General features: G+C 41.7%; 2 protein-coding genes and 1 long non-coding RNA gene across 3 annotated transcripts; 1 reads left to right on the top strand and 2 right to left on the bottom strand.

Annotated features, from left to right (window-relative positions):
• Positions 1 to 185: 185 nt before the first annotated feature.
• On the bottom strand, positions 186 to 9998 carry LOC115404841 (myosin-7-like). The gene is made up of 37 exons (XM_030114175.1): positions 9798 to 9998; positions 9550 to 9693; positions 9300 to 9456; positions 9187 to 9214; positions 8993 to 9101; positions 8768 to 8860; positions 8626 to 8689; positions 8444 to 8542; positions 8251 to 8354; positions 8017 to 8155; positions 7706 to 7824; positions 7464 to 7613; positions 7198 to 7368; positions 6814 to 7123; positions 6604 to 6683; positions 6285 to 6490; positions 5817 to 5940; positions 5606 to 5742; positions 5098 to 5353; positions 4762 to 5004; positions 4504 to 4680; positions 4272 to 4417; positions 4091 to 4181; positions 3588 to 3977; positions 3358 to 3484; positions 3164 to 3282; positions 2889 to 3085; positions 2627 to 2810; positions 2393 to 2558; positions 2178 to 2302; positions 1784 to 2092; positions 1505 to 1708; positions 1129 to 1425; positions 926 to 1030; positions 742 to 837; positions 525 to 659; positions 186 to 315 (listed from the first exon to the last, which is right to left on the bottom strand). The coding sequence occupies exons 1-37, from the start codon at positions 9996 to 9998 to the stop codon at positions 295 to 297; spliced, it is 5823 nt and encodes a 1940-aa protein (XP_029970035.1). The 3' UTR covers positions 186 to 294.
• LOC115404845 (uncharacterized) lies at positions 5650 to 16064 on the top strand. Its single transcript, XR_003933379.1, has 4 exons — positions 5650 to 5745; positions 6306 to 6448; positions 12756 to 12904; positions 15232 to 16064. It is a non-coding gene; the product is annotated as an uncharacterized LOC115404845 (long non-coding RNA).
• On the bottom strand, positions 15203 to 27383 carry LOC115404844 (myosin-7). The gene is made up of 39 exons (XM_030114179.1): positions 27371 to 27383; positions 27231 to 27269; positions 26899 to 27111; positions 26612 to 26755; positions 26334 to 26490; positions 26209 to 26236; positions 25912 to 26017; positions 25729 to 25821; positions 25573 to 25636; positions 25383 to 25481; positions 25190 to 25293; positions 24176 to 24314; positions 23964 to 24082; positions 23698 to 23847; positions 23414 to 23584; positions 23012 to 23321; positions 22768 to 22844; positions 22369 to 22574; positions 22168 to 22291; positions 21916 to 22052; positions 21579 to 21834; positions 21242 to 21484; positions 20979 to 21155; positions 20718 to 20863; positions 20534 to 20624; positions 20057 to 20446; positions 19835 to 19961; positions 19635 to 19753; positions 19350 to 19546; positions 18861 to 19044; positions 18324 to 18489; positions 18111 to 18235; positions 17724 to 18032; positions 17405 to 17608; positions 17011 to 17307; positions 16786 to 16890; positions 16518 to 16613; positions 16266 to 16400; positions 15203 to 15322 (listed from the first exon to the last, which is right to left on the bottom strand). Exons 3-39 carry the CDS (start codon positions 27097 to 27099, stop codon positions 15302 to 15304), a joined length of 5817 nt encoding a protein of 1938 aa, XP_029970039.1. The 5' UTR covers positions 27100 to 27111; positions 27231 to 27269; positions 27371 to 27383; the 3' UTR covers positions 15203 to 15301.

The raw sequence follows: 27383 nt of genomic DNA, 5'->3' as shown, positions 1-27383 counted from the left end.
GCCCATGATATTTGTGAAACGCATTAATAAATCATTAGCATTATTTCACTACCTCTGTGATGATAGAATTACTGTTGTCTGTTGTCATTTTATGATTTACTTCATAGGAATAATGTTTTCATTTTTACATTGATTTTGATCATCCATCTTCATCGGGGTTTTTTAATCAATAAAACATCAGGAGGCTTTTTTCAGATGCACATAAAATTTATTCTACTGAACAAAAACCCATGCTTAGGGAGACACCGTGGCAGAGGCGAAACCGTGTCTCAGAGATGCAATTTTCAAAGAACTTTATTCTTCATCAAGTCCTTTCTGAAACAAAGAGAAGAAAACATGAGTCAGGTTTTGTTTGCTTTAGAGGATGAACTCTTTCAAGCACTTGATAGGGATTCTGCATTGAAACTACACATTATGGAAGGTTTGATTGAGAATCTTTAGTATTAGAAGGGTACAGTGCTGCTGAGAACAAAATGAAGCTTGATGAAAATCAATATTCAGGACTACGTCCATGTCCATATTACCTTTGACCCCACGTCGCGGGTCTTCGCACGAAGCTTGTTGACCTGAGACTCGGCGATGTCGGCTCTCTCCTCAGCTTCATCCAGCTCATGTTGAAGCTTACGGAACTTGGTGAGGTTATTGTTTGCTTGCTCCTCCTTCAAGGACACAAGCAGCATCAAGTCAGCTTAAAAAAAGAATTAGGTTGTTTTCAAGTGTGATAATATTGAAGAAACTTACAGCATCCTCTGCTGATTTCTTGTAGGATTTGACCTTGAGCTGCAATTTGTCCACAAGATCTTGGAGGCGTGCGAGATTCTTACGATCCTCCTCGGTCTAAATGGCACAAAATAAAATCCAATAAAGCTTTAATTTTCATTGTAGTTGTCACAGCATGACAGATATTGCCACGACTGACAGCTACCTGATAAGTCAGTTCCTTAATGCGTCTTTCATACTTTCTGATGCCCTTCAGAGTTTCACTGGACTTTTTCTGCTCACTTTCCACCTCATTTTCAAGCTCCTTCACCTGCAACAAGATAATTATGTATACGGTAGTTTCTTAAAAACTGATTTATGTTAATAATTTTAACAATGTAAAGAATTTATGGGCCGACATGTACTCACCCGGGCCTCCAGCTTCTGCACCTGCTTCTTGCCTCCCTTCATGGCGATCTGTTCAGCTTCATCCAGACGGTGCTGCAGGTCCTTGATGGTTTGCTCCATGTTCTTCTTCATGCGCTCCAGGTGAGAGCTGGTGTCCTGCTCTTTCTTCAGCTCCTCTGCCATCATGGCAGCGTCAGTGATGGCCTTTTTGGCCTTCTCCTCTGCATTCCTACACTCCTGCACAGCATCCTCCACTTCTGACTGAAGCTGGGTTGTATCAGCCTCCAGCTTCTTTTTCTGGTTTATGAGGCTGGTGTTCTGTTTTCAAAAGTAAATAATCTCAGTGTGAAAGTACATGAAACAAATCTGCATGTGTTTATCAAGAGTTCTGCCCCACCTGTGAGTGCAGGAGCTGCACCCTCTCGCTGACATCCAGCAGCTCTTGCTCAGCAAGTTTGCGGCTTCTCTCCGTTTGCTCCAGAGCAGCTCTCAGTTCTTCCACTTCGGCCTGAAGCAGGTTGCTGCGTCTTTCGACGATGGCGATGTTCTCTTTCATGTCATCATTGGCTCGAAGAGATTCATCGAGGTGGAGTTGAGTGTCCTGAAGAATAAAAACCCAAATTACTATAAGTCTGATGTAGCTAGGACAGGATTCTTAGTAATGAAAAAAAATAACCTTGAGATGTGCATGGACAGCCTTCAGTTGTTTCTGGGCCTCGGCCGCCTGCCTGTTGGCCTGGCTCAGCTGGATCTCCATCTCATTGAGGTCTCCCTCCATTTTCTTTTTCAGACGCTGGGCCTCATTTCTGCTGCGAGTCTCAGCGTCCAATGAGCTCTGCAGAGTGTCCACAATTCGTTGTTGGTTTCTCTTTGCTTGCTCCATCTCCTCGTCTTTCTCTGCAAGCTTACGCTCAATTTCAGCCTTAATCTGGTTGAACTCCAGCTGGACTCTGAGAATCTTCCCTTCCTCGTGCTCCAGTGAAGCCTAGCAATTCAAGAATGTTGTTGTTCATATCTTCTACAGAGAAAATTCAAATGAGAAAATTTCTCTCTCAGTAATGTCAGCATACCTCTGCCTCCTCCAGAGCTGTCTGTATATCAGACTTCTCCTGTTCCAGCTGTTTTCGAATCTTCTCAAGCTCATGAATGCTCTTTCCATTCTCTCCAATTTGTTCAGTGAGGTCAGATATTTCCTCTGAAAGTCATAAAGCAACACACATCCAGTGTAATGTCCACTAAAGTTAAATATATTGGTTTTAAAAAAAAACTTTAAATCTGAACTGACCCTGAAGGTTCTTGTTCTCTCTCTTCATGGTCTCCAGATGTTCAAGAGATTCTTCATAAGAATTCTTCAGTTTGAAAAGTTCAGTGCTCAGAGATCTGGCATCCTTTTGAGCGCCCTCCAGCTCTGTTTGAGACTCTTCATACTTCTGTTTCCATTCTGCCAGGATCTGAAAGACAGTTTAAATTAGATTCTTTTTTATTTTCCTGTTTGTATGTACTTCATCACACATCATACTTTGTCAAAGTTTCTTTGCTTCTTGTCCAGAGCAGCAGCAGCAGCATTAGACCTCTCTACATCCACCATGAGATCTTCAATCTCATTCTGCAGTCTGTGTTTGGTCTTCTCCAGAGAGGAGCATTTAGCATTCACTGCTTCCACAGCCTCCTCAGCATCCTGCAGACGCTGAGCCAGCTTCTTTCTGGATATAAAGTGAATGGGTGAGGGTTAGTTCATTTTAAGCGTTCCCCAGTGGTTTATTTCAAGATATTTTACTCACTTGGCCTCCTCCAGTTCCTCGGTCCTCTGGATGGCATCAGTTTCGTACTTGGTTCTCCACTGAGCCACCTCTGAGTTGGCTTTGGACATGCCACGCTGCAGCTCAGCTTTGGCCTCCTGCTCCTCCTCATACTGCTCCCTGAGGAGGTCACAGTCGTGGCGAGCAGACTGCACTGCATGGGCCAGAGCGTTCTTGGCCTACAATGACACCATATTCAATAGACAGTCCTTTGTTTTTCACTTGCTTGCAAGGTGTCATTGAGATTTGTGAACTACCTTGACTTCCTCCTCCAGTTGTCTTTTCAGGTCTTCGATTTGTTGAGTGTAGGACTGTTTTCCTCTGGTGAGTTGAGACACCAGGGAGTCCTTTTCCTCAAGCTGCCTTGTAAGTTCACCTGATTAACCAGAAGATAAAAATGAATCTTCCATTCAGGCATAAATAAAATGTTGTGCTTTGGTCATCTGTGTACCATTCTCAGTTTGAAGCTTTGCTTTCTGCATGCTGAAGTCATTAATGGTGCGCTGTCCCTCTTCTGACTTTGTTTTGTATTCATTCATCTGGTCTTCCAGCGACCTGCACATTTTCTCCAAATTGTTCTGGAAACACAAATGTTTGTCATTGCAAATCACACACACCTCTCAGCAGTGATAAGATATTTTAATCCTCTTAAGAAAAAAGAAATCTATGAAAGTAGTTCACCTTGGCCTTGACAACTTGTTCCATGTTGGAGACCACGTCGTCCAGCTCCAGCCGGAGCTCGCTCTTCTCCTTCTCCAGTTTCTGCTTGACTCTCTGCAGGTTATCGATCTGCTCTCCCAGGTCAGCGACGCTGTCGGCTTGTTTCTTCCTGAGGGTGGCGGCCGTAGATTCATGCTGCAGAGTGGCCTCTTCAAGGTCTCTGCGGAGCTTCAGAAACTCAGCCTCCCTCTTCTTGTTCATCTCAATCTGAGCAGATGTTGCTCCTCCGGCCTCCTCCAGCCTCTCGCTGATCTCCTCCAGCTCTCTGGCCAGATCTGCCCTCTGCTTCTCCACCTTGGCTCGAGCAGCTCGCTCTGCTTCCAGCTCTTCCTCCAGCTCCTCAATGCGGGCCTAGGCCAACATTTGAGAAAAGCAGATTGAAAGAAAAAAAAAACATTTAGAAATATGATTTTGGATGGCAGTCTGTTATTTGCCTGTGTATCCATTACCGTTGAAGGTATTACCTGCAACTCCTTCAGTTTCTTCTGGAGCTGGGCATTCATTACTTGTTCATCTTCTATTTTTCCATTTAATTGACTCATTTCAAAATCTTTCCTGTAAAGGAATAAAAAGTTGAATACACCAGCCAGCAGATATTTTAAATATATGTTTTAAAGGTTTCCAAATAGAAATTCCCATGAATACTTTTTCAGCCTCTCTTCAAGTTGCTGCTTGTCGTTTTCCAAATCCATGAGGCTCTCCTGAGCTAATTTCAGGTCTCCTTCAAGCTTTCGCTTTGCTCTCTCAAGGTCCATGCGAACTTTCTTTTCTTGTTCTAAGGATCCTTCAAGCTGAGGGCAGTAATAATCAACATGTTTAACTGCATGTTTTACTTAAAAATGACTCAATAAAAAGTCTGATCATGTAATTTCCTTACATCATCGACTTGCTGTTCCAGCTTGGTCTTGGCCTTGGTCAGAGTGTTGACTTTGTCTTCTTCACTCTGCAGGTCGTCCAGTGTTTGCTGATGAGCTTCCTGCAAGGCTTTCTTTTCTTTGGTCAGCTTGGCGATGATTTCGTCCTGAGCTGCCATCTCCTCCACCAGGTTCTTCACCTAAAGCCAGTGAAATTGTAGATGTTTCACAGCAATTTGTGCAGCATCAGAAACATTTTCCAAGCCAATGTTTATTTATACCTTGTTCTCAGTGGCATGTTTCTCTTTCTCCACTTTTGCGAGAGTTAACTCCAAGTCATCGATGTCTTTCTTGAGCTCAGAGCACTCGTCCTCCAGCTTTCTCTTCTTCGCTGTCAACTCTGCATTCATCTCCTCCTCATCTTCCAACCTCTCTGTCAGCTCTTTGATTTTAGCCTCCAGCTGAATCTTGCTTTTGATCAACCCCTCACATCTTTCTTCAGCATCACCCAGGTTGTCTTGTTCCTGTGTTCATTTGAAAGGCATAGCATTACAAAATTGTGTGCCAGTGCACGCACAAATACATTTTGTAGGCACAATTGAGGTCTTTAAACCTACAGCTTGAAGCTGGAGCTGCAGGTCGTTCTTCTCTTGGAGCAGAGAGACCATTTTTTCCTCCAGTTCTTTCTTGCGGGCTTCTGACTTTGCAAAAGCCTCTTTGAGTTTGGTAAACTCCTCCTTCATGTTGGCCATCTCCTTCTCAGTCTCTGCTGATTTCAGGAGAGGCTTGATCTTGAAGTAGAGCTTCATCCAGGGCCAATTTTTGACCCCCATGAAGGCACGGATGTTCCACTGGATTACAAGCAGAGCATCCCTGTATACAGCAGATAAGAACATTGCTAAAATCAACCTTTAGACTGAATTCAAAATACAGTGTTTTTTGTTTGTTTTTCAGTTTTTCATTTTAGAATTTTAGAAGTCTGTTTTATTCGAAACCCACCCAATAATATTATAAACTGTTCTTTTCATTTTATGGACATTACTGACCATTATTTTAAAATCGCTGCATTTTGAGATATGCCTGATTCTCACTCAAAAATGCTTCACAGTGTCGGATGTGCACTACCTTCGTTCCACAATCTTCTGGTATTCAATTCTTGCCAGAACACCTCGAGATCGAGCCTGGATCCTGGTGATGATTAGAGCCAAGCGGTCATCTCGCATCTCTTCCAGCAGACCAAGCAACCCAGCTTTGAAGAACACCTGGTGAGATCAGTAGAAGTCAGTACAATGCAAGATGCTGAAATACACTCCAAAAATTAGTCTCAAATAGTTACCTTGGTGTGTCCCAGTTTGTACTGGTTGTGATCTATGTCCAAAGAGCCCAAAAGCTTCTCTGAAGCCTTCTTGTTATCGATGAACTGTCCCTCAGGGATTGCACTTGGGTTTAAAATGCGATATCTTTAATGGAAATTAAAAGGCAATTTTATTTATTTCAATAATTTCAAGTTACATACCATTAAATTATGCTCACCTAAAAACAGAATTGGAAAAAAAAACTTTTGGGAAAATGCATCAATAAGATGAAAACCTCATGGTAAAGTAAATTAAATTCATATAAATCACTGCATGATGTAACCATGATAGCAATTAAGGAAAAAATATCAACACATTTTCAATACCGCAGTACTTAACACAATATTTAATACATGTCAGACATATTTCAATGTAAGGTGGTGAGACAATGTAATTAAGTCGATGAAACATAGTTTTGCATGTCTAACACTTTTGTCTCTGACAGCCACCTCTGCTTGAAATCTCCGTAGAGGATCCTGTTGGGGAATCCCTTTCTGCAGATCCTGATGCCTTCCAGCACGCCGTTACAGCGCAGCTGGTGCATGACCAGAGGGTTCTCCATGGCCCCAGGAGTCTTGGTCTCGTTGGGGATGATGCAGCGCACAAAGTGAGGGTGAGTGGACCTCAGGTTGGTCATCAGCTTGTTCAGGTTTTCCTGACAGTGGAGAGAAAGGATTGTTCCTATTACTGTGAATGAAAAACTACGGCTCTCACATCTGGAAATAACATGTTGTTGTTGTATCACAAACAACATTATTTTGATCTTACCCTGTGTAACGCTGATACAGTTTGGAAGGATGATCCTTTCTTTTTGGAGCCTCCTTTACCCTTTCCACCAGATTCTTGGGCTAAAATAAATATCAGAGAAATATGTCTTTAACTTTTATATAAGAAGATCCAAACAGTCTGTGTTCTTATTAGAATAGATTTTTTTCCAGACTAAAATGCAATTCCAAGTCAATGTTATTTAGAACAGACCTGAATCAGCTCCAGCGTAGTTTGCAAACAATGTTGCGAGTAGTTTCATAGTCGACTTCTGGAAAAGTCCAACAACAGTCTCATTCAGAGGGTCCTTGTTCTTCACCAGCCAGTTGTTGATGTTATAATCAACAGTTCCAGCGTAGTGAACCAGGGCGAAATGAGCCTCTGGTTTTCCTTTGACAATTCTGGGCTTCTGGAAGTTGCTGGATTTTCCCAGGTGGTTGTCATAGAGCTTCGCTTTGAAGGTGGTGTCGGATGCTTTGGGGAACATGCACTCCTCTTCAAGGATGGACATGATGCCCATGGGCTGAGGAGGAAAATACAATTTGGCTGAAAAGAAGCCGTTCTTATTTTTGAACATGTAATGATTTGTTGTCTCACCTTTTCAATCAGGTCGATGCAGGCCTGCAGATCCATACCAAAATCAATGAAAGTCCATTCAATCCCCTCCTTCTTGTACTCCTCTTGCTCCAGCACAAACATGTGATGGTTGAAAAACTGTTGCAGTTTTTCATTGGTGAAGTTGATGCAGAGCTGCTCAAAGGTGTTGAACTATAATGAAATGAGCCACATTGCAATCAGAATTAGCTTAAACCAAAACAGCAATGTAATACTTTTAAGAGATTTAGTATTCTTTAAAAGCTCACCTCAAAGATCTCAAACCCAGCGATATCCAGCACACCAATAAAGTACTGGCGGGGCTGCTTGGTGTCCAGGGAGTTGTTGATTCTCAGTACCATCCACAGAAACATCTTTTCATACACTGCCTTCGACAGCGCACCAACAGCATAGTACACCTTGAGAAAAGAGACAATTAGTTAAATTTTTTAAAGTGTATTTTGAGTTTTATTCGTTTCTATGGCCACCATGGAGCTTCCATCAGCTGTACCTGGGCAACATTTTGTCCCTTGGTGACCCACTCGTTTCCCACTTTGACTCTTGGGTGACAGAGACCTTTGATCAGGTCAGCAGAGTTCAGGCCCATCAGATATGCCACTTTATCAGCATCTGAGGAATGGAGAGGAAACATTTCAGTCACATATTCATACAGTCTAAGATATGACATACGGCATCTTCTCAGCTATTTTGTTTTTCTCTTTGACCTTTAACACTTAAACATAAGAATGTTTGTAGTTCTTGTGGGGGGGGACTCATCCTGTACGCTAACTCTGTTCTCTTATATGAAACTGCATCTCTTACCTTCGGTGCCTTCAGCCTCTGCCTGCTCCTCCCTCTGTTTTTGCTTAAACTTCATGTTACCATAATGCATGATAGCACCAGTCAGCTTATAAATGCTGTTCTTCTCTTCTTGGGTGAAGCCCAGCACATCAAACGCGTCCTAATTCAAAATCAAAAGTGTGATTTCAGTATTTTCTTAGTTTGTCAGTTAATTGATTCACAGTGGTTTTCTGTTTGAATCAAAGCTTAGCTCACATCAGTAGCCATCAGCTCCTCTGAGTCATTGATGGAGGCCACTGTGGTCTCTCCCTGGGAGATGAAGGCGTAGTCATAGGGGTTGTTGGTGATGAGCAGCATCTCTAAAACCAATTGGAAAATATGTATCAGTAAAGTACATCTATGTCCATCGTTTGATTCCACAAGTATCATATGAGTACTTTATACTCACCCAGTAGTTCAGGCTTCACCTGAGACAGGATCTGGTAGAAAATGTGGTAATCCCTCTCAGCTTTGAGCTGGTAGGTCACACGAGATTTTTCCAGAAGATCTGTTGGAGGATAGGAGTGTTTATTTTGGGACACAGATAAGAGAGGCCACTTTCAGGTTTTTTACAGAAATGCTGTTACTTACATGTTTCAATGTCAGCTGAGGCCAACTTCCCTCGGTTGTCAAAGTGAATACGGATGAATTTGCCCTACAAGTTTTACAGCCACTTTTTAGTCAGTGCAGCTCAACTTAAAAAAAATACAATTGCAGTTCCACAGAAACTCACAAAACGGGATGAGTTGTCATTCCTGATGGTCTTGGCATTCCCAAAAGCCTCCAGAGCAGGGTTGGCCTGGATGATTTGATCCTCCAGGGTACCCTGATTTTGTTGAATAAAAATACACCTTTAAATTATAGGATCGGGTTCAAGATTTTTCAGTTCAACATCTATCATAAAACATCATAAAACTCATGACTTTTAAATATTCATGATTTCATGAGTAATTGCAACCTTCTTTTCAGCTGCTGCGTCTTTCTTCCCACTTGGGACAGCAGCAATGCTGGCAAAGTACTGAATGACACGCTTGGTGTTGACAGTCTTCCCAGCTCCTGATTCCCCACTGAGTGAGAGAAGAGAAGAACAGGTTTGTACTGAGACATTTGAGATCTGACTGCTGTGAAGATTCAGTTGTTGATATGACTTACGTGATTAGGATTGACTGGTTTTCTCTGTCTGTCAATAGAAAAGCAAAGTAAGATATCACCAGATTGAAGAATAATGTTTTGATGTCAGGAATGAGTGCTTGTGTATGTTGTACCTGCCAGCATGTATTGATACGCATTGTCAGAGATGGAGAAGATGTGAGGAGGAGCTTCACTCCTCTTCTTTCCTCTATAAGCTACAACCACCTCTTGGTTGTAGACTGGCAGCCACTTGTAGGGGTTGACAGTCACACAGAACAGCCCAGAGTAGGTCTGACATGTGAAGAGAAGAATAGCAGAAGGATTGCAAATAATTGATGATACTTAGAAAGTGAAGAAAAACTTTAAATTAATCGTCTGACTCACGTAGATCATCCATGCTGCGTAACGCTCTTTGAGGTTGAACAGCACAGCTGGTTCATGGAGGAAGGTGAACATTGCCATGTCTTCAATTTTATCAAACTTTGGCGGGTTCTGAGGGTGGACGTCACTGTCATTTACTGTGACAGTCTAAAGAAAGAAAATAACACATGTTGCAGTCAAACTCAGCAAGGCAGCACCCGTTAAGATACATGCACATGGACATTTTCCACCACAGCCCAATATTTCTTTACCTTTCCAAACTCGGTCTCAGCAGTAACTTTGCTGCCATCACGACTTGTGATGGATGCTTTCACGTATTCAACCTCAGGGTCTGGGACGAAACACTCCTTCTTCATGTCAAAGGGGCGAGTCTGGGCCTCCAGGCGCTCCCTGTCTGACTTTCTTAAAAAAGGAGCAGCAGCCCCAAACTCTGCCATGGCAGCGTCCCCCATTTTTAAACCTGTTGATATTTCAACATATTTGTCCTTTCATGACAAGGAACCAGAGTGATGCAAATATATTCAAATGTTTTTGTCATTGTCTTAGTCAATTATTTTCAAGTGGAATCAATGTTAATTATGTTAGTCAACGCTGAGGTGCAGTCATTATCACTTGTCGTCTTATTGAGAGAACATTCAGGTTTCAGATTTGGTCTTTCTGAGTCGAGTCTCCATGTTTTTTTCTGTCCCTTGTTAGTTTTTCTACTGATACTTTAGCTCCTTTCCATAATCCAGAGACATGTCTGTTGGGTTTATTGGTAATTATGTTGCTACTATATTTAGGTGAGTGATTGTTAATCCACTTATATTCGCCCTGTTATTAGAGACAGTGCCGAGGGTCTGCCCCGCTTTTGATCCAAGGTCAAATAAGATCCAGTTCAGGCCCCCAAACCATGGCATGTATCATCTACTTATAGAAGATGGATGAAAAGAATTATGTAATTTAAACTGTTCTGTAGTTTAGACACACAAACACACAGGTTAGTGACTTTGGGGAGAGAAGTCAAGATGGCTTTTACCTTGGGAGGGCTGAACTCCAGAAAATCCACCAGTTTCACTGAAGGTCTTCCTGTGCAAACATAAACTAAAACATTATTCCTCACCTCCAGCCAAGGGCGCAATACAGATGAGAAGAGATGCGCATTGTGAATAAGAATAACTTGTACCAGTGCGACCAGGTCACAACAGTTCTCTGTAAAACGTAAGCCCTGTCCAGATATTGCAGTGTTTTACTTACCTTTGACACTCAGCCTTTTACCAAAGGAGCTTTGAGGCACGTCACTGACTGCAGTCCTCCCGCTGTTAATAAAGGTACTTTATCCACCAAATATGGGAAGAATCTTTTGAGAAAGATTACACATTGAAAAAGCGTTCTCCTAATTGGGCAGGATGTACAACAGCTATTTGTTGCTTTCACCCTGTGACAGACGAGGTGCCAACAATGCATAATACAAAGAAGGGGGAGGGCAAGAGGTGGGGTTCAGGGACAGGCTTGATATCAAATGACATTTTATTTTATTGATATAAATAATAATAGGCGCGAGCCAGCTTTGAACATCTCCTTCTAGCAGTAGATGTGTTTGAGTTAACATTGAGTGTAATTCCATATGTTCCACTTCGAATTCAGCTTCTTCTATTTGCTGCTGTTTCCCTTTTCTTTCTTGTATTTTTTTCTTCATATGAAAAGTACCCAGACTGACAACTCGTAGCAGGATTGTGGCGATCGTCTTCAATTTCTTTCTATGTATTTTTTTTTCTCAGTATCTAAACTTGCTGAAGTTATTAACAAGCCGTTGTTAAAGTGAAGTGAAAGGGACAGGAAAATACCTATATGCTTTTCTCCCCGGTGGCTTCCATCCTTTCAACACCTTTTCAGTTCCGTGTCTGTTTTTTCAATCCCAAGAGGACAACGGGCAAATCAGATGACTGACCTAATGAGATTAATTTGCTCTTCGCTTTGTGCTTTGTGCCTAACGTGTTGTTAAGATTCCTTATCAAAAAGATAACTTTGCAGTTGTGTCAGTCATGTGAAGTGACAGGGGTATCTGAGGCACGATCAAAGTCACAAACGGCCACAGCTGTCGTCAAGCGAAGGTTCAGGTCAGGAACTGGGAGTTAAATTCACAGAACAGTGGTCAGTTATCACTCATCACTTCATGGTTAAGTTGACGCCCTGTGTCTCATGGTGTCGTCACGGCATTGTCCCCTTTCCTTTGTCCTTGAGGACAAAGATAACCCTGTGAAATTCTTGTCCGGATTTTTTTTCTCTTGGATTGTCAAGGGCAGCACTGCAGAACAACTCTATTCTCTGAAGGCAGGATGGATGAGGACAGCAGGTGCACTGCACTAAAAAGTACATGTGAAGACCTTTATTTTACCGACTGATCTGCATTTTTTCTCTAAAAATTGCTGCACAACTCTCAATGGGCTTTGATTTGCCAAAAAAAAGGGATTGTGTTTTGAACTTCGGATTTCTAAACTGAATGAAGTTTTGTGCCCATCTCTACAAGGTAGATGTAGACCCCAGGTTGAAAACTATTGATCAAGACCCACCACAAGTTTTAGTTTTATATATTTATTTCACCATAGTTTGGATTCAAGGCGTTCTGCTTCATCACTGTTACTGACACCGTTTCTAACCACATGAGGAGAAAATAGATTTAGTTGAAGACATGAGCACACTCAGTTTTTCCTACAGTGTAATGACCTTCACTGTCATCTTTCTGTGTGTGAGTGTGTGTGTGCGTGTGCGTGTGTAGCTGAACATTGTTCCTCTGAACCCTTTGAGAGTTGTGGAGAATTTGCATTCGCATTGTTGGAGTCACTCTCATTGTCAGCTGTCTAAATCCCTCTGGATATCTTGGTGTGTTTCATGGCCCCTTCCTGGCGATCATTCTTTTCTCTTTTGAGTTGAGGCCAGTTATTCTTGGATGGAAAAAGAACATATGGTGTCACCTAACATGCTGTTGGTGGTGGTTGTGTGTGCTAAATATTACCGAAGCCTTTCAAAACAAGACAGCCAAAGGTGCTAAACAGTTGACGCACTGAAGCGTGGGGCACGAAGGTAACGGCATTAAAAAACCTGTGTGGCCTGAAAGAGTCGGTAGGAAGGTGAACAGAGCCGTGGATTTGAGAGTTTGGTTAGTGTTAAAATTAGGATGACAGAGTAATACTGTGCAATTCAATTAGTGCATTGTATTCTCTCCACAGATGTCAGAAATCTTCGAGGCTCAAAGGCTCGAGATCAAAGTCTGTTTATGGTGCCAGACAAGGGTCACCGAGATCTGCAGCCTCCCCCATTCGGACCATCCGGATTGGTGTGCTTCTGTCCGTCTTTCGAGTGGCTTCAGATGTATGAGGTACGGTAAGCATATCACAAATGTATTTGTTTCCTACGTCTTAACATGCGTTCAGTAGCATTTTCTCCTCTGACTGCATGAAACTCTTATGATTCTGTTTAAGCAGACACCGTACTTTAAGATATAACAGAATGTTGTTCTCAACCATAAAACTGCTACTGTTACAATGCCAGCATGTAATTCACAATTTCAGAAAAATAGGCAAAATTAGAATAGCCTTTTATTGCCATCATACAATGTAAAAGAGAGCTGGAGAGCTGCTTCTCTCAGAGTGCAAATAAATAGATGTAGCATGCAAACAAAGTGAAATTCAACAGAAAATAGTGCAATATAAGAAAAAAATAGTGTAATATGCAAAATTGCAATGTTTTCACTGTGTTCCACTGTAACATGTTTATTACAGAACCAAATGAATAATCTCCTGAAGTTGATGCTTATTTTCATGAAGCTCACTCTGAATCAGTTACCTGGAGTCTTAATCAATTTTTCCACAGCAGTGGTTAAATTATTAGCAACTTCAGTTCATTGTAATGGAGACTTTTGCAATCTATTAAAGTTGTTGCTTCGGTCTGACATAAAAACAGATGATGTTCAACTTTCATAATGTTTAATGGCATAATAGTCTGTTTTTACATTTATTATTCATCATGACTGAGTAACAAACAATTAATACAAAAATACAACAATTGTAACAAAATTACAAAAAATATGTTCTTCTAAAGAGGGTCTTCTTTAAATTAACATAGTTTTTGTAATTTTGTTATTTGTCTCCATCTAGTGATGCTAGATTTGGAAATGCTCAATCACTTGTCCCTAAATCTAAAAGATATTTAGACCACCATGAGTCACTTTTCATGAAAAATATATAATTTTAAGATAAACATTTCAGTCACATGAAACAATTATTCTCATATCTACAAACCTTGGTGTTATTTTTTCAGAAGAAGCTGGTAATGTTTGTGTACAGTTCAGCACTTCAGTTCAGACACAGAGGAGTCAAACTCATCCTAGTTTAGTGGTCATATCCAGCCTCCAGTCTCAGGTGGAACCAATCAGGAAAAAGAAGCAAAAAAACAACAACAACAAAAAATAAAAATGAGGGCATGCTGACCTTTGAATGAGAACACCAAATGTTTCACTTTGTTCTTGTACCAAGGGATGCTTGAGGAAAAGGTTCAAATTTAACCTCAACAAATTAGAAGTAATTCTAGGACAAGGTAAATATGAAGTTCATATTCTCTCTCCCCCTTTGCAACCTTGTAACTGCAGCCCAGATTTTACACTCCAGTGCACCAATTTCAGCTGATGTACTTTATGTTTAAATAACACTGATCTAAAACAAGCAGTTGAAGGTTCGGATTTTTAAATCCAGCTCCTGTAAAAAACGGACATCTCTGCTTTGCTGAGCAACTTTCATGATGAAATAGAATCTTAGCAATGGTTTTGATTTGACCAGCCACTCCAAAAGCATTAGATATGTCACTTAAATTTTCAAAAAGCATAAGTAGCTGCTGTTTGGACTGTTTCTATCAGAAATTTGACTGTTTTATTGCATACTATTGAATAATTTAGCTATGAAGGTCTTTCTACTAGTTATCAAGGAGAAGTGAGTGCTGGCCCTGTCACTGATAACTCAGCCTGCCAAATAGCTTCTATTGTCAGTTTATTAAGAGAGATAACTGTGGATGGGACAATAACTTGAGAGCACATCATGTTCATTGTTGAAAAATGAGTTACTAGTTCTGGGAAAGAGACAGTGGAAAATAAAAAGGCTAACTAACTTTCCATTTACTTGTGTCCTTTAAATGGGTCTGCTGTTGTTTGTTTGTGAACATGGCTGGATCATCACATTTTGCAGAGCAGTTAAGACTTTGCAGGTGAGGCTGAAATCTGGTCAGTTAGTTGCAGTAAGATTCTCTACAGTCTGGATGTTAGGGAACATGTTTAGTCCTAAGACAGTAATGCTTAAATGGTAACGTTCAAAACGCCATTCATAGGAAGAGTACAGCAGAGTGTTCAACTCTAACAAATAACTACTACTGTTCTAAAATAAAGCCTTCATGCAGGAACAGGAAATGGTTCTTGTCTACTGTGCTATGCTGTCTACATATTCCGGCTACAGTAGATTCTCCCTTACATATGAGGAGGTGGTAAGATATCACTAGATCCCTTCACTTCACTTAAACTGGCTATTTTCAACACATTGGCATGTGTACAAAATGACAGGTATACCTTGAACATGTGTGTGTTCAGCGTAATGCTGTATACTTTTTAAATAAATGAGGACTGTACACATTATTTTGAATGCATTTTGCTTTATTCTACAGAGTTACTTTGGAGACAGAAGGGACTACACCACAGGAGATCCCAAAGGTCTGAGGTGGCCTTCTGAGAGTTTCACTCCTCATCTAGCCCTTTCTGTGATGAAGAATGATAAGAGAGTAGACAGTTAGAGAGGGATGAGTGACAGAGGACCAGCAACACCCACCACATGTCACACAAAACAATTCACTCCAGGTAAATCATGTTCTGAAATGTACAAATACTATATTGTTGTTTTTTGCTTTAAAACAGACATGATCCACTCACTAAGACCAATTGGCCTTGACATAACTTTTTTTTTTTAAATTGTATGTACTGTAAAATGATTTGGATGATCAAAAGTGGTATTGATGCGAAGAACCACAATGAATCAAGATGTATGACAGTTTTTATCACAGCTTAATGAACTCGACTGGGTCTTTTCTAGCAGCTGAATTAGAAATGCAGGTAAGTTACAGTCTTACTGCATGAAGGACAATGAGAAACTAGAAATAGTTTGTAACTGACACTTAACATGAACTGAGTTATACATTAACACGTTGTCTGGAGTTATATGCAATAAAAAAATCAAATAAATAATAAATAATAAGAAAAGAATATTTATCCTGATGTACGTAGTTGACCAGCTAACTGTGAGCTGTTCCTGTTTTGACTCAGGAGATACAGTCTATCAACACCGTCACCCTCATTTCAATAACTCATGATTTTGTTATCAACTCTTTAATCAATGCAGTAAATTTTCCAAATCAATTAAATGTTGTGTTGTTGGCTTGAATTTCAACTAACTTGTCAAACTGCAATAACACAACTCACAAATATATTAAAACTCCAAATAAAAACGATCTGTTACAAAGTCTGGTCTCGTTTTTTTAGTTCTCCGTCTCTGAAAAGTTATTGTCTCCTAATATTTTTTTATTTTTTATGGTTGAATTGAAACTGATTAGAATAAATTCTATTTCAATTAGAATTGGAGTGATGAGTTAAAAAAAAAAAAAAAAAGGTGCATGATTGTAAAGGTGTGTGTAGAGGAGCGTTTTACCTTTGACCCCACGTCGCGGCTCTTGGCCCGCATCTTGTTGACCTGAGACTCAGCGATGTCGGCTCGCTCCTCAGCCTCGTCCAGCTCGTGCTGCAGCTTACGGAACTTGGTCAGATGAGTATTGGCCTGCTCTTCCTGTAAGATCCAAAAGAAGCAATGATAGAATCTTTTCCAATGGAAGAGCGCTGAAGTAATAAAAACACATCAGCTTTAAAGACTCATCAAGATGCTGCTTTACCAGCTCATACTTACAGCTTCCTCAGCAGACCTCTTGTAGGCTTTGACTTTCATCTGCAGTTTGTCAACCAAATCCTGAAGACGCAAAACATTCTTGCGGTCTTCTTCAGTCTGAGAAGAAATTAAGAAGTATTTTCACCAGCCTTTTCTTCAACTTTGAGGGAATATTGACAAAAATTAGAGTGATAACAGGACTTCAGTGCGTGGAAGTTGTATTAAATAGAAATAAACATAACTTGGCATATTAGTTAAAGGGATGGGGGTAAAAATACAAGAAATTCACCTGATATGTGAGTTCCTTAATGCGCCTCTCATATTTGCGTATTCCTTTCACTGCTTCGCTGCTCTTCTTTTGCTCCGACTCAACCTCATTCTCAAGCTCCCTCACCTGAAAACAGCAGAAAATAAAATTCCAGTATGATTTCAGGGCTGCATGTCTATCTTTTTTATACGGACTTCACCGTCACTGTGGCCAGACTGCGTTGTTCGGTCCAGTAGACACACTCACCCGGGCCTCCAGCTTCTGCACCTGCTTCTTGCCTCCCTTCATGGCGATCTGTTCAGCTTCATCCAGACGGTGCTGCAGGTCCTTGATGGTTTGCTCCATGTTCTTCTTCATGCGCTCCAGGTGAGAGCTGGTGTCCTGCTCTTTCTTCAGCTCCTCTGCCATCATGGCAGCGTCAGTGATGGCCTTTTTGGCCTTCTCCTCTGCATTCCTACACTCCTGCACTGCTTCCTCGACTTCAGTTTGAAGCTGAGAAGCATCATTCTCAAGTTTCTTCTTCTGGTTGATCAACCCAGTGTTCTAGATGGATATGAGAAAGAAAATTTAAGAAAAGTTATTGTATGAGTTTTGAGATCTTTGTGTTATGTAAAGGTTGTGACAAACGAATTGGTCTCACCTGTGAGTGCAGGAGCTGCACCCTCTCGCTGACATCCAGCAGCTCTTGCTCAGCAAGTTTGCGACTTCTCTCCGTTTGCTCCAGAGCAGCTCTCAGTTCCTCTAATTCAGCCTGAAGCAGGTTGTTGCGTCTCTCAACGATGGCAATGTTCTCTTTGAGATCATCATTTGCACGAACAGACTCATCCAGCTGAATTTGGCAGTCCTTAAGAGGAAAACAGCCACATTAGTGTTTATACTCAACAAAGTTTACATGAAATGAAATGGAAATATGCCTTTTTTCTTTTCTTTTTTTTTTTTTTTTGGGGTTTAAAGTTTACCTTGAGATGTGCATGGACAGCCTTCAGTTGTTTCTGGGCCTCGGCCGCCTGCCTGTTGGCCTGGCTCAGCTGGATCTCCATCTCGTTGAGGTCTCCCTCCATTTTCTTTTTCAGGCGCATCGCCTCATTCCTGCTGCGACATTCGGCTTCAAGGGAGGTCTGCAGGTTGTCTATTGTTCTCTGCTGGTTCCTCTTGCTCTGCTCCATCTCTTCATCTTTCTCAGCCAGTTTGCGTTCAATATCAGCTTTAATCTGGTTGAACTCAAGCTGGGCTCTGAGAATCTTCCCTTCTTCGTGCTCCAGGGAGGCCTGATAGATCGGGTACACATAGTTAATGTAACAAGTGTTTGAATCTTCAGAGCATCATTCATAAATAAGGCTCAGCACCTCAGCTTCCTCGAGGGCTGACTGGATTTCACTCTTCTCCTGTTCCAGTTGTTTTCGTAACTTCTCCAGTTCATGGATACTTTTTCCACCCTCACCAAGTTGCTCAGTTAGGTCAGAAATTTCCTCTGTTGAACAACAAGAAATACATCAAAGTTGGTTTAAACATGTTCAGACAATATGTGCCTGTTCATAAAGACCCTCAGTAGATTTTACCCTGCAAGTTCTTGTTCTCTCTCTTCATGGTCTCCAGATGATCCAGAGCCTCCTCGTAGGAGTTCTTCAGTTTGAAGAGCTCCGTGCTCAGAGCCCTGGCTTCCTTTTGGGAGCTCTCCAGCTCACACTGAGATTCTTCATACTTTTGCTTCCACTCAGACAGGACCTGCAGTGGAATGACCGTGATAAGAGCATTTGTTTAATAACGAGTAGATGGAGAAAGTAATACAGCTTTGGAAAGCTCACTGTTGTGAACAACAGGGATGTTTATACTAAACAAGCATAGTAAACTTTCTCACTATACCATGAATTATGATAATTACTCCCTGAGGAGGTATTCTAGAGTTTTAATGCCACCACGTATTTTTTCATTACTTTTAATTAGTCTTGTTGTCCTCAAGATAATCATTTAAGATTCCTGCAATTCATGTAGCCCTTCAGGAGCTTCAAGATGCATAAACCAAAAAATTGTATATTTTCAAAAATACAACGTCATCCCAAACCTTTGCTGATAACAAATATTTCACAGTACTTCACCTTATCAAAGTTTCTTTGCTTCTTGTCCAGAGCAGCAGCAGCAGCATTAGACCTCTCTACATCCACCATGAGATCTTCAATCTCATTCTGCAGTCTGTGTTTGGTCTTCTCCAGAGAGGAGCATTTAGCATTCACTGCTTCCACAGCCTCCTCAGCATCCTGCAGACGCTGAGCCAGCTTTTTCCTTAAAGAATAATTATTGACATTGTTCAATTACTCCTGCTGGCGTTGAGGTTGTTATTGTAATAATGTGAACCACTATGACTGGCTGCTGATTCATCAAACAGACAAACTTTTTGTTCGTCTTACATTTTAGTCGGAACATAACACAAACAAAAAGCTGATCTGCCAGACGAAGTCAAAAGTCTCAGGAATTAGAAAGTATATCATTAATTGTGTGCAGTGTTGTGGCTAAGATTCATGCAAAGAATGCAGCTTTGATGTGCTTTAATGCTGAGAACGCCAGTGTGAATTCAGCAGGGGACTCACTTGGCCTCCTCCAGTTCCTCGGTCCTCTGGATGGCATCAGTCTCATACTTGGTTCTCCACTGAGCCACCTCAGTATTGGCTTTGGACATGCCACGCTGCAGCTCAGCTTTGGCCTCCTGCTCCTCCTCATACTGCTCCCTGAGGAGGTCACAGTCGTGGCGAGCAGACTGCACTGCATGGGCCAGAGCGCTCTTTGCCTGTGAAAACAACACATGGTTAATGAGGGATCCTTTCACAGAAACGACTGCTGAGTGTCATCTGGCAATGTTTCTGAGGGGAGTGAACCTTGGTCTCCTCTTCCAGCTGTCTCTTCAGGTCTTCAATCTGTTGAGTGTAGGACATTTTTCCTCTGGTCAGTTGGGACACCAATGAGTCCTTTTCTTCAAGCTGCCTTGAGAGCTCACCTGGGGTTTGGAAAAATACAGAATGATCCATCATCCATCTTTATACCAAAATGTAGGATTTGCACTAAATGATTCATTTACCATTCTCAGTTTGAAGCTTTGCTTTTTGCATATTGAAGTCATTAAGGGAGCGTTGAGCCTCCTCAAACTTGGTCTTGTATTCATTCATTTGATCTTCAAGAGTTCTGCATGTTTTCTCCAGGTTGGTCTGAAAACAGATCAGTCACATCATTAGCGTGTGATACTGGCCTCTCCATATCAACAATGGCAAGATAATGGAAGTTCAGACAAGTTTGGGCTCACTTTTGTCTTCACAATATGTTCCATGTTGGAGACCACGTCGTCCAGCTCCAGCCGGAGCTCGCTCTTCTCCTTCTCCAGTTTCTGCTTGACTCTCTGCAGGTTATCGATCTGCTCTCCCAGGTCAGCAACGCTGTCGGCTTGTTTCTTCCTGAGGGTGGCGGCCGTAGATTCATGCTGCAGAGTGGCCTCTTCAAGGTCTCTGCGGAGCTTCTGAAACTCAGCCTCCCTCTTCTTGTTCATCTCAATCTGAGCGGCCGTTGCTCCTCCGGCCTCCTCCAGCCTCTCGCTGATCTCCTCCAGCTCTCTGGCCAGATCTGCCCTCTGCTTCTCCACCTTGGCTCGAGCAGCTCGCTCTGCTTCCAGCTCTTCCTCCAGCTCCTCAATGCGGGCCTTTGAAGGCAAAATTACTATTAGTTATTTTGCTTTCTCTCACTTGCTTGACCGGTTTTAAAATACTGTATATATGAAGTGTATTACCTGAAGCTCTTTCAGTTTCTTTTGAAGCTGAATGGCGATGGCCTGCTCATCCTCAATTTTGTTATTGAGCTGACTTACTTCGAAGTCTTTCCTGTGGTGATATATCACAAGTTAGAACACCAGGATATATCTGCTCATTTCAGGAGCTTTGTTGAATATGCTGGTTATAAAATTAAGTACATACTTTTTCAAGTGCTCTTCAAGTTGCTGTTTGTCATTCTCTAAGTCCATGAGACTCTCCTGGGTCAGTTTTAAGTCTCCTTCCAGCTTCCTTTTTGCTCTCTCCAAGTCCATCCTGACTTTCTTCTCTTGCTCCAGAGAACCCTCAAGCTGAACGGCATAGCGTAAAGTTGAATGATATTACATGAATATAAAAGAACATGAGAAGGTCACTGAATGGCTTCAGAAAAAGAAAGATATAGATGACTTATATTTGAGTCCTTACATCGTCAACTTGCTGTTCCAGCTTGGTCTTGGCCTTGGTCAGAGTGTTGACTTTGTCTTCTTCACTCTGCAGGTCGTCCAGTGTTTGCTGATGAGCTTCCTGCAAGGCTTTCTTTTCTTTGGTCAGCTTGGCGATGATTTCATCCAGAGCTGCCATCTCCTCAACCAGGTTCTTCACCTGTAAATTTCATTATAGTTAATTAAGAGTCTTTCTTGTCAGACATTGGACATTGCCTTTTGTCTGCAGTCAAGCAGTTGCACTACCTTGTTTTCAGTGGCGTGCTTCTCTTTCTCCACTTTAGCCAGAGTCAGCTCCAAGTCATCGATGTCTTTCTTTAACTCGGAGCACTCGTCCTCTAACTTCCTTTTCTTGGCAGTCAGTTCAGCATTTATCTCCTCCTCGTCCTCCAATCTCTCAGACAGCTCCTTGGCTTTTGCTTCCATTTGAATTTTGTGCTTGATCAGCCCCTCACATCTCTCCTCAGCATCTGAAAGATTATCTTGCTCCTGAAATGCAGCAATGTCAACAATTTTAACATCTTGTGCATTGTAGTGTTGTGTTTTCACATTTAACTGTTGTAGCGTTCTCATTGAGACTTACTGCTTGGACTTGAAGCTGCAAGTCGTTCTTCTCTTGGAGAAGAGAGACCATTTTCTCCTCAAGCTCCTTTCTACGAGCTTCAGACTTTGCATAAGCCTCCTTCAACTTCAGGAATTCTTCCTTCATGTTGGCCATCTCCTTTTCTGCCTCAGCAGATCTCAGCAGAGGCTTGATCTTGAAGTAGAGCTTCATCCAGGGCCAATTTTTGACTCCCATGAAGGCACGGATGTTCCACTGGATCACAAGAAGTGCATCCCTGTGAATAGTAAACCGATCATTACTACAAACTTATCAAGAAAACTTTTTTGTGCCGGTTTTAGGTTTTGTTAAGCCTGACCTCCTCTCCACAATCTTCTGGAACTCCACTCTTGCAAGCAGACCCCTTGACCTGGCCTGGATTCCAGTGATGATAAGTGACAAACGGTCATCCCTCATCTCCTCCAGTTGTCCAAGAAGACCAGCTTTGAAGAACACCTTTCAGGAGCACACATTTCCAACAGGTGTTAAACGCAGGGGTTTGAGCGTCATGATTATTCAGTTTTGAAGCAGGATGAAGCATCTCTGTCATCTTGTGTTAATTTTTTTTTACCTTTGTGTGACCAAATTTGTATTGATTGTGATCAATATCCAAAGACCCAAGAAGTTTCTCAGCTCCCTTCTTGCTGTCAATAAACTGGCCGTCAGGGATGGCAGCAGGATTCAGGATGCGATATCTGGAAAAACATAAAAACATTTAAAAACAGTACCTTAAATAATCTGAATTAACACATTAATTGACCTAAGATAGTACCTCTGCTTGAAATCTCCGTAGAGGATCCTGTTGGGGAATCCCTTTCTGCAGATCCTGATGCCTTCCAGCACGCCGTTACAGCGCAGCTGGTGCATGACCAGAGGGTTCTCCATGGCCCCAGGAGTCTTGGTCTCGTTGGGGATGATGCAGCGCACAAAGTGAGGGTGAGTGGACCTCAGATTGGTCATCAGCTTGTTCAGATTCTCCTGTAAAGTTTTCCACAAATAACTTGCATAAATTGTTTGTGTTTAATGTGAGCTGAATTTGTTTTGTTCTTTTCTGGTGAATTATTAATCATTTTTAGTTTTTGTTTTCCTTGTGTCTTGAGTTGTTATTAGTGTTTTACAGAAACGTATGTACATATTTTATGTGTGTGATCAAGCACAACATATATCTCACCCTGTGCAAAGCTGATACAGTTTGGAAGGATGAACCTTTCTTCTTGCTCCCACCTTTGCCTTTACCACCATCCTGAGCTAAATAGAGATGATCAAAATTTATCAACAGACCGCTTTACAATACAAAAGCTAAATTCTAGTGACTTTAGATAAAGAGAATACATTAAAATTGCAAAGTGTCTGTATCAAAATTATATTATTTGATTTACATTCCTACTATATTTTACTCCTGAATGTTAAAATACCTGAATCAGCTCCAGCATATCCAGCAAACAAGAAAGACAGAAGCTTCAGATTCGACTTCTGGTAGAGTCCAACAACGGTCTCATTCAGAGGGTCCTTGTTCTTCACCAGCCAGTTGTTGATGTTATAATCAACAGTTCCAGCGTAGTGAACCAGGGCGAAATGAGCCTCTGGTTTTCCTTTGACGATTCTGGGCTTCTGGAAGTTGTTGGATTTTCCCAGGTGGTTGTCGTAGAGCTTCGCTTTGAAGGTGGCATCAGATGCTTTGGGGAACATGCACTCCTCTTCAAGGATGGACATGATGCCCATGGGCTATGGGGAAAGAAATTAGAGTTTTTTTGTTTTGTTTATTGAGAAAACAAAAATAATGTGACATTATTGTTGTGAGCATTTCATCATCTCACCTTTTCAATCAGGTCAATGCAGGCCTGCAGATCCATACCAAAATCAATGAAAGTCCATTCAATCCCCTCCTTCTTGTACTCCTCTTGCTCCAGCACAAACATGTGATGGTTGAAAAACTGTTGCAGTTTTTCATTGGTGAAGTTGATGCAGAGCTGCTCAAAGGTGTTGAACTGAAAAGTGACAAGAGAGAGACCATCTTCTTTAGTTACAGCAGTAAGTGTGCTAAAATGTTGATTTAAACCTGAGAATACAGATTATTGAAGCATAAAGCAGTGCTACCCACATCAAAGATCTCAAATCCAGCAATGTCCAGCACACCGATGAAGTATTGTCGTGGCTGCTTGGTGTCCAGGGAATGGTTGATTCTCACCACCATCCACAAGAACATCTTCTCGTACACTGCCTTAGACAGTGCACCAATAGCATAGTACACCTAAAAAAAAGGAAGAAAGAAAGCACTATATACTTTAACATCTTTGGTTGTTGTAAAAACGGGATAGCTATGTTCAACGCATCGAGGGAAACTAAGCTGCAGTTTCTTTCCCCCACCTGTTGTACATTCTGTCCCTTGGTGACCCACTCGTTTCCTACTTTGACTCTTGGGTGACAGAGACCTTTGATCAGGTCAGCAGAGTTCAGGCCCATCAGATATGCCACTTTATCAGCATCTGAGGAAAAATGTCAAACAGTTGACATTAAATGACTGATTCCTCAAAAAGAATTGTTCTGTTTGTTAAGCAGCAGGTGGCAGGGTCGCCTACCTTCGGTGCCGTCAGCCTCTGCCTGCTCCTCTCGCTGCTTCTGCTTGAACTTCATGTTTCCGTAGTGCATGATGGCCCCGGTCAGCTTGTAAATGCCGTTTTTCTCCTCTTGGGTGAAGCCCAGCACATCAAAGGCGTCCTGAAAGAGAATAGGGGGGGCTTACAGTTTCTCATGTCTCTGAGGTTTTTTTTTCTTCATGCTACCTTATCCCCTGGATCTCCTCTGCCGAGTGACAAGTGAGATCCGGGGGGATAAGGCCGTGTATTCCACCAGCATCCCACATTAAACCGTGACGGACATCTTGACATCGGATCTAATCCAGACATCATTGGGACTCAGTGGTACTCGGTTACAACTGACATCAACGTTAAAAGTATACGTGAGTGGGCTGGGTGGCAGCTTGTAGACTGTAATGGGTTTTCCCGTCAGAGAAATTCCAAAATGTTTGAATCAGATGAATCCGGCTGTCAAAAATAATTTGAGTCAGTGCATACATTGTGTTAAGAAATTCCTCACTAGGCTTGTTTTGTTACTTCATTACATATATGCGCACAGATGCTGAGTTACAGGATCTAACACCCCGCATAATCGTCATTGGATCTTCAACTTTGAAAGCTTTCATATCTGCAGCTACACCCACTTGAGCTCCAGATTTACCAAAACTAAAAATGCCAGCAATGCCTTGCACCTAAAAATGGATCCTCCCTCCATAAATTGCAAAAACAGCCCATACTCTTCATTAATATATATATGTATTTTTTTCCAATAGGATGCAGAAGAGGATTACTTTATAAAGAGCCACCTTTATTTTCGATTTAACCATCTTTTTGTTAGACTATTGCAAAATTTTAAGACCAGATGTTTAATACCTTACTGTTCTCTAATCGCTGAAATTTGTCTGTTGAATAAAAACACAAATATCTGTGTGGTTACAAACACAGAACACATTTAATCACCCATATTACACATATTGCAATGATTACTTAAATACATTTCGTAGCATTTCTACTCACATCAGTTGCCATCAGCTCTTCAGCATCATTAATAGAGGCTACTGTGGTCTCTCCTTGGGAGATGAAGGCGTAGTCATAAGGATTGTTGGTGATAAGCAGCATCTCTGTAAAGAGAAAGAGGACATTCTTAATTTTACAGTCTGGTGATACAGCGGTGTTAGAATTCCAAGTTGTCATCAGAACAGTGATTTACCAAGCAGCTCGGGTTTCTTCTGAGACAGAATCTGGTAGAAGATGTGGTAATCCCTCTCAGCCTTAAGCTGAAAGGTTACACGGGACTTCTCCAGCAGATCTGCAAAGACATTTGCAACATGTAGGCGGAGCAAGGACCACAGTGAACATGTGAACAAGACAGAGGAATTTACGGAGAATTCACCACTCACATGTCTCAATGTCTGCTGAGGCCAACTTCCCGCTTGCCGCAAAGTGAATTCGGATGAATTTACCCTGAGAAGTATTGCAGAACAGTTTTTAATCTCATTTGACGATGCATACCATACACCGACGAACTTAGAGACGTGTTACATTTAGAAGCTTACAAATCTGGAAGAGTTGTCATTTCTGATCGTTTTTGCGTTCCCAAATGCCTCCAAAGCAGGATTAGCCTGGATGATTTGATCCTCCAGAGTACCCTGAGAAAGTTCAGTGACGCAACACAGTTAAAACATGCTAAACAGTACAGAACTGACAGCTTGTATTTCTTGTAAATTCAGCTCTCTAACCTTCTTATCAGAGCTTGCATCCTTTTTTCCTCCTCCAGCTGCAATGCTGGCAAAGTACTGGATGACTCTCTTGGTGTTGACAGTCTTCCCAGCTCCTGATTCTCCACTGAAGACACAAATCAAATAGTTTTGCTTTTCATGTCGCCCGTAACTTGTTCCATCAACAAAAATGAAAGTCACAGTTGTAATGTATACATCAATTTAGATTTGGACATTTGTTTTTTTTAATATTCAAATTTTCATTGAAAATTTTTAAAATTGATCGAAAAATGTTTATACACTGAAAAAGAGACTTACGTGATAAGAATAGACTGGTTTTCCCTGTCTGAAAAAGAACAGAGAAGATCATTTATTTCTGCTTGATTTCTTACTGATTTCCTCAGCCTATTGTGAGCATACTTCATGAAACAAAGGTAAATTACCAGTGAGCATGTATTGATACGCATTGTCAGAGATGGAGAAGATGTGAGGAGGAGCTTCACTCCTCTTCTTTCCTCTATAAGCTACAACCACCTCTTGGTTGTAGACTGGCAGCCACTTGTAGGGGTTGACAGTCACACAGAACAGCCCGGAGTAGGTCTACAAAAACAAAGACCGGACACTTTAAAGCAGCATCATTCCGTGGGCGTACAGTGTGCAGTTTTAGAGTCAGTGGGTTACACTCTCTGCCTCATGTATCTCTTTAATATCTTTAACTCACGTAGATCATCCATGCTGCGTAACGCTCTTTGAGGTTAAACAGCACAGCTGGTTCGTGAAGGAAGGTGAACATCGCCATGTCTTCAATTTTGTCAAACTTTGGCGGGTTCTGAGGGTGGACGTCACACTCCTTCACTGTGACAGTCTGAAAATAGAGACAGGTGTTCACAATATACATTATTTCCATGATTTTGTGAGGGTTTGCTGCATCAGTGCACTACAACCGAAACAGCAAATGAGAATCTTTCGTGTCTGTGTCAGGGTAACAGTTGCATCCAGCTCACTGACCTTTCCTTTCTCAGTGTCAGCGGTGACTTTGTCTCCCTCTCGGCTGGTGATGGAAGCCTTCACATATTCCTCTTCAGGGTCAGGGACAAAACACTCCTTCTTCATGTCAAACGGACGAGTTTGGGCCTCCAGGCGCTCCTTATCTGACTTCCTCAGATATGGAGCTGCTGCCCCAAACTCTGCCATGGCAGCATCACCCATTTTTCACCTTGTCTGCAAAAAACAGTTGTAGGTACAGATTAACAGAAGTCTGTATTCTGTATAACAGCTCCATGAAGGCTAATTTCCCCCCCAAAAAAACTGTTGATGTCCATATTGTAAACTGCTCTTACCTTTATAATCCCTCCTGGGTTGACTGAGGTGGTAGGGTCCTGAGGAAGGAAATAAAGGAAATGATTGAGTCCAGGCTGCAAGCCACACCAACCTAGGTAGGGCTTTGTGTCTCTGCACAGCCATTGTCCTCACATCTTACCTTGAGATAGAAT

Source organism: Salarias fasciatus, chromosome 18, assembly GCF_902148845.1.
Source record: "Salarias fasciatus chromosome 18, fSalaFa1.1, whole genome shotgun sequence".
Lineage (NCBI taxonomy): Eukaryota > Metazoa > Chordata > Actinopteri > Blenniiformes > Blenniidae > Salarias > Salarias fasciatus.
Note: the sequence above shows the minus strand (reverse complement) of the source record. Positions and strands in the feature narration are given on the sequence as shown.